The sequence below is a fragment of the Palaemon carinicauda genome, unplaced genomic scaffold, assembly GCF_036898095.1.
Source record: "Palaemon carinicauda isolate YSFRI2023 unplaced genomic scaffold, ASM3689809v2 scaffold35, whole genome shotgun sequence".
NCBI lineage: Eukaryota > Metazoa > Arthropoda > Malacostraca > Decapoda > Palaemonidae > Palaemon > Palaemon carinicauda.
Genome location: NW_027171183.1, coordinates 481,288 through 487,500, shown reverse-complemented (window position 1 = coordinate 487,500; position 6,213 = coordinate 481,288). Strand labels below are relative to the sequence as shown.

Here is a 6,213-nt window from a genome sequence, read left to right as displayed (position 1 = left end):
GGTTAAACCACGTCAGGTTTTCTTCATGACGTTACGGTGTTTGAAGTGCAGATATATAAGAAACATATTATGAAAGATAGTGTTTAGAAGATATTTTGACATTTCTTTTATATATAAGTTGTATTTTAGTCTAAAGCTAAAATATTCATCAACATTTGTTAGTTGTAACTTAAGGTTTAGATAAAGTTTTCGTTTTCTGTTAAGCCACACCAGGTTTTCCTTCCTCGCCGGCATTCCTATGCTTCAAATGGCATATATTGCAAAAATGCTCAATATATGGATAGTTTGATAATATTTTAGAAGTATATTTTACTGGGATATTGTAAAAGTACATTTTAGTCTAGAGTAATGTTCTATAATCAAAATCCAAGATTTTCATCAAGGAATGAAAATGGTAATTTCAATCGCCATTACATTTCGTTTTCTGTTAAGTCGCGTCAGGTTTTACAACTGGTCTTAGGTACATCATAAATTCTTAACTACTATATTAATGACTTGTGCTGAATATTAGTTCCTATTTCAAAAGGTATATCTTACTAAAAGTAATATTTTAATTTAAATTATTACTTTTTGATATACCAAGGACAATTTTGAAATACAATTGCTAAAACTCTTCGTTTCCTGTTAAGTCGCCAGTTTTTCTTTGGTAGATTCACTCAACTCTACTGTCTTCTTAGATAAAAAAAAATATTTTTAATATCCATATTTTGTACATTTTAAGGGTAAATACATCGTTAAATAAGTAAAAATAAACTTGAAATAAATTCATTTACTTATTATTATTATTATTATTATTATTATTATTATTATTATTATTATTATTATTATTATTACTCCCAGAGCCCCACACAACCACAGGCCTCGGCTCCTCCCACAGCGTGGAAGACCTCCCAACCTTCAGCACCGCCAGGCGTCGAAACTGCTCTTCTTCCTCGGACGAATCGACGATAGACTCCCCGCCTCCCTCCCTCTGCGGCAAGACGCGCCTCCACTACGGAGGGGGCGCTCCCCTCCCGAGGACAAACCCTCTATGTTCCCCTAGGTCAGTCCACTCGGCTGCCTTCAGGCAAGAACTCCAGGCCAGAATCAGTCAGGATCGCACTCAGAGGAGTGGAAGAAGGAAAGGCAGGTGAGATTAAGGTGGAGTTATTAGTGATCTTCTCATATTCTCACTGCATGTTCAGACCATCTAATCTTTAAAAGCTATCTATGAAAAATAACTGTTGATAAAGATATAATTATATAATGAATAACTTTGTATATAAATCATATTGACAAGATGTATGATGCATAGCTGGCTTAATCTAACAACAGCTGGTAATTAAGGTGCAGGACTAAAGTCTGGCATAAGGCCAATCTAGCTGAACAGGAGCTAAACAAATGTAAAGACATAAAACAAAAGCTTTGAGTTGGGGGTGACAAAGGCAAGGAGGTACGCCCACTTTCTTTTGCCCTCGCGCTGATGCTATTTTCCCCCTTATTCAGCCATCAACTGGTTCTTATGTATCATATATGAGGAATGGAGTATGGGCTAGTGCCGTCAGGAGACCTCACGCCATACACTTTAGGCATTATTGATTAGTGTTTACAGTAGGCCTACCCTTTTAACTCTAAGCTTCACCCCACTTCGTAGTCTTCTACATTGCCTCTGTTCTGTTAACTTTCTTTCATCTTGCCTTTCGACCTCGTTTGATCTACACTTTATTGTACAATTGCAAGGTTTTCCTATGAAATAATTTCTGCTTTCCGTTCAGCGGCTTGTTCGACATTGCATCGTATACAATCCTACTTTGTTTTTCTCGCAGAGTAAACAATCCCGCCCACTTCCACCAAGAGGACTTCGAGGACGACAATAAAAGAACAATGACCAGAGACCCTTGGCGACAGCCGGAAGACAAAGAGACCGACCCCGAGGAACCCCAAACGCTGACTCGCATATCTTCGTACCAGATCCTGGGACAGCAGGAAAAGCAAATGAGAGCCATTGTCGAAAAGTACGATCTCACGAATACTTAGAAACTTTGCTTTTGTGAGATTTTGGAGAATACTTTTATATTTCTTTTGGTAGGCTCCACATCTTCCACCTTCATCTCCATCTCCCTCATCTCGCAGCATCCAGTTGATTTCCCGCCATCCTCAACATCTAACACCCGCATCATCCCACATCACCTCTTCTCTTTTACTTTTATATTTCTTTTGGTAGGCTCCACATCATCCATCTTCATCTCCATCTCCCTCACCCAGCATCCAGTTGATATCCCGCCATCCTCAACATCTAACACCCGCATCATCCCACATCACCTCTTCTCTTTTAGGATGACTTCCATGAATGCTTATCTCTCTTCTCGTCCCCATTTCAGGCTGACGTCGATGGAGCAGGAGTTCCGGCACGAACAGACGTTGATGTGGCACGAGATCCAGCGGAAGGAGGCCCGGATCGACGACCAGGCCCAGAAAATCGCCGAGCTAGACAACGCCAACTCCGAGTTGAGTCGCACGGTGGCGAAGCTCAACAACAACATGTGACAAGGTCAAACGAAGAGGTGCTAGAAAGATAAGCGTATGCAAACGTCTTCATGGTGCTGAGAAAGAAGTTAAGCTCAAAAGCGAATAAACATTTTTATACATATAAAAGAATTAATGAAAGACAATTCAGAAGCAGACTTATAAACAAAAACATTTTCATCATGTGTTATAGAAGAGTTTTTCGCCCAAAATCTGAAACCTATTTAGAAAAATTCATTCGCAAAAATCTCCCTACGCGACCGAATTGAAATTTGGGTTGATTTATTTTCCGAGGCAATCCCACCACAATATTATTACTAGTCCAAAATTGAATCACCTAATCACTCCTTCATAGTAATATATGCCGTATAAACAAAAAATCATGCGTACAAACACATGTATATAATGTGTCTACGTATACAATACTGGAAATTCCTGCGTATTTCCGGCTGTATATTGAGGATAGGTGTAATGTATTTTTTGTGTATTTTATGTATCACTGAATATGTGATGAAAATTACATACAAAAGAAAGCCTTTGTGTATACAATGGTAGATAGTTGATAAATTTTTACAAACATCACAATCTTAAGTACCTTAGCATATGAGTGATTCACTTATTCATTGGTCCCTATTGTATATAGCACTAAAAGACTTTTAATTCAACTGTATAAATCTGTAGATAAGACTAAAATACCCTCTATAGAACATGTATGTACTGTATATAGACCACAGACACCAAACTCGATCTACGTCCACATATAGCACAATGGCTTTTTTTCCGTTTCGTCGTATATATTGTTATGTCTTCAAACGACTTTAAATTTCTTACTTACTGAGCACTTTTTTTAGTACAGGGCAGCAGTTCCTACCTTGTCATAGCGCTGTGTATGTGTACACTGAATTAATAAAACGGACAAGATTGATTTCCTGATCTTTTTGTCCTATGATACAAGGCTAGCGGAGTAGAGAGGTGCAACCGTAGACCCCAGGTTGGTGTCCAAGTTTTGAATTTGACGAGTCCAAGGCTCATACGGTTTCGCCAGTGCTCCGTGTAAGGTTCGCGTTTTGTCCATGTTTTAGTTATAGATATATAAATCTATACTCAATTTTTATAATGAGGTGCATTTGCACTGGCTCGCAGCGGTGCCCTTTTAGCTTGGAAAAGTTTCCTGCTCTCTGATTGGTTAGAATTATCTCGTCCAACCAAATCAGCGATCAGGAAACTTTTACGAGCTAAAAGGGCACTCCTACGAGTCGGTGTAAATCTGCCTCACTGAAAAGAATTGACTATAGTATGTGTGTAGAACTATTTGATGATAAATTGGAGCCACAGACATGATGACAAAACAGATTAGGCCTACAGACCTTTCTTGTATACCATCCAATTGAGTATGGCATTAATGAACACTACAAACTGCTTCTCTGCGATGAGCCGTACCTTCCAACTTCAAAAAGTATACTAATTATGTATAGGCAGCTAGTTGTAAGATGCGGGCCTAAGCTTAGATGGATTTATCTTGAAATCTTCCTTCGACTTTCACCTGCAAAATCAACGCCTGTGTGAGCACAGTCTTCAGGTAGGCAATAGCTGTCAGCCAAGATAGGTCATAAGTGGTGAAATAAAAATCTAGTTGGGGAACCCTAAGCAGCTTATTTAGAGGCATGGAATTTAGGTCATAGACCTAGGCTGGGTAGGCCATCCAGTAACTCCTTAGTTGTACTAGAGTTAATAGAAGTTCAACTGATAGAAGAAAAGAAGTGGTAAAGAAGACTAAAAATTGTGTGAAGATAATGCTCTGACCTTTACTAAGAAAACAAAAGTTGTCAGGAGTATTAACATCTAGTCCCACTAGTGAAGGTACTTACACCGGTCAATAAAACTGCGCAAAATGAAGGGTAGTGAAAGCGAGGCTTCCTCACAGCAAAACGGAAACTCCATAGGAGGACAGTAGAAGTGAAACGATGTTCAAAATGCCCCGGACTCTTCTGATGGCCGCTGGAAAGGAAGAGATGGTGATAAAGATAAAGAGAAGGTATTATAGGACCTCAGACAGAGAAGAAGGCCAGAATTCACCTGATCAAGTAAGGCAAGGCTATATTAAAACTAATGTTTCCATGATAAATAGCTACCTAGGTTTTGACGTGATCATGTTGGCTGTTAATCCATCAATGTTTTATAATGATGAGATTCACCAGACCATATAGAAATGTAGTTGAATTAGGACTTCATGAGTTGATCTACAATTGGCCATCAACCTTAACATTATTTTCAGACTCCGGGATGACATAATGCTGTGGAGAAGTCACTACTCTAGAAAGATGAACGAGAAAGACTATAGCCCATTTCTTTTAGCGATGCATATTTGCACCGACTCGCGGCGGTGCCCTTTTAGCTCGGAAAAGTTTCCTGATCGCTGATTGGTTAGAATTATCTTGTCCAACCAATCAGCGATCCGGAAACGTTTCCGAGCTAAAAGTGCACCGCTGTGAGTCGGTGCAAATATGCATCGCTAAAAGAAATGGACTATAGGGCCCAAACCCTATTTGATTTAAACATCAAACCCTCCAGTGTTGCAACTGCAGAGCGTATACCTACCAATCCTATACTGAATCTTTAGGTTTGTGGTGCCTTATTGCAAACGTCCCTGCCTCGTGATCTGCCGAACTGAAGTTTGAGTCCTGCTCACACTTCATGGTTTCTTGTAGTGTCTGCAACCTCACCATCCTTGTGAGCTAAGAACTGGGCAGCCTTGAGTCCTGCTCATGTGTCATGGTTTCTTGTAGTGTCTGCAACCTCACCATCCTTGTGAGCTAAGAACTGGGCAGCCTATAGGTCTACCTACTGAGTTATCAGCATCCATTGCCTGGCCCCCCTGGTCCTAGCTTGGGTGGAGAGGGGCTTGGATACTGATCATATGTATATAGGATCAGTCTCTAGGGCATTACACTGTCCCTTGCCTCTGTCATTCATGAGCGGCCTTTAAACCTTGAAGGTGATGGAACTACTACAATCAGCCTTTATAAGACTAAAGCATCTCTTTTAGGAAAAGGACACTCCAAAATCAAACCATTGTTCTCCATTCTTGGGTAGTGTCATAGCCTCTGTATCATAGTCTCTTTGCACTGTCTTGGGGGTAGAGTTCTCTTGCTTGAGGGTACATTCAGGCACACTATTCTATGTCCTTTCCTCACCAGGCTATTTTTCCTGCCATAACCCTTGGTCTTATAGCATCCTGCGCTTTCCAAATGGGGCAGAGAGAGAGAGAGAGAGAGAGAGAGAGAGAGAGAGACTGGTGTTTTAAATGATTCCATGTGTGAGAGAGAGAGAGAGAGAGAGAGAGAGAGAATGTGGTGTGTTTGTGTGTTTGTTTGTACGTTCCCATAGAAAACGTCTACGAGCAAAGAATAGAAAACGGAACAATGATAAACTATGATAATTCTATTATATATATTATCATTATTGCTATTATTATTGTTATTATTATCATTATTACTAATCTATATTACAGTTTTTATTGTTTTTTGTTATTTTAATTCATAGAGGCATCATTTAACTACGTATAGAGGAAATCCACCTGTTGGAGTTACAGGTGTATTAGGCCTATAAGCCTAAACAGCGACATTTAAGAATAATTGGCAACTGTATAGGCTTAGCAGACCGGGGTGTAGAAGAACTACAACTACACACTACACAGTCTACACTCCA

The 6,213-nt window shown here is 39.8% G+C and overlaps 1 protein-coding gene across 1 annotated transcript in view; it reads left to right on the top strand.

Moving 5' to 3' along the window:
• The window catches only part of LOC137636664 (disabled homolog 2-interacting protein-like), a gene marked incomplete at its 5' end in the record, with an annotated part of 24,272 nt that extends 20,828 nt beyond the window's left edge, over positions 1–3,444 (top strand). The window contains 3 exon segments of the mRNA XM_068369053.1: positions 841–1,129; positions 1,806–1,994; positions 2,361–3,444. Coding sequence (XP_068225154.1) covers positions 841–1,129; positions 1,806–1,994; positions 2,361–2,526 — 644 coding nt within the window.
• Positions 3,445–6,213: the final 2,769 nt, after the last annotated feature.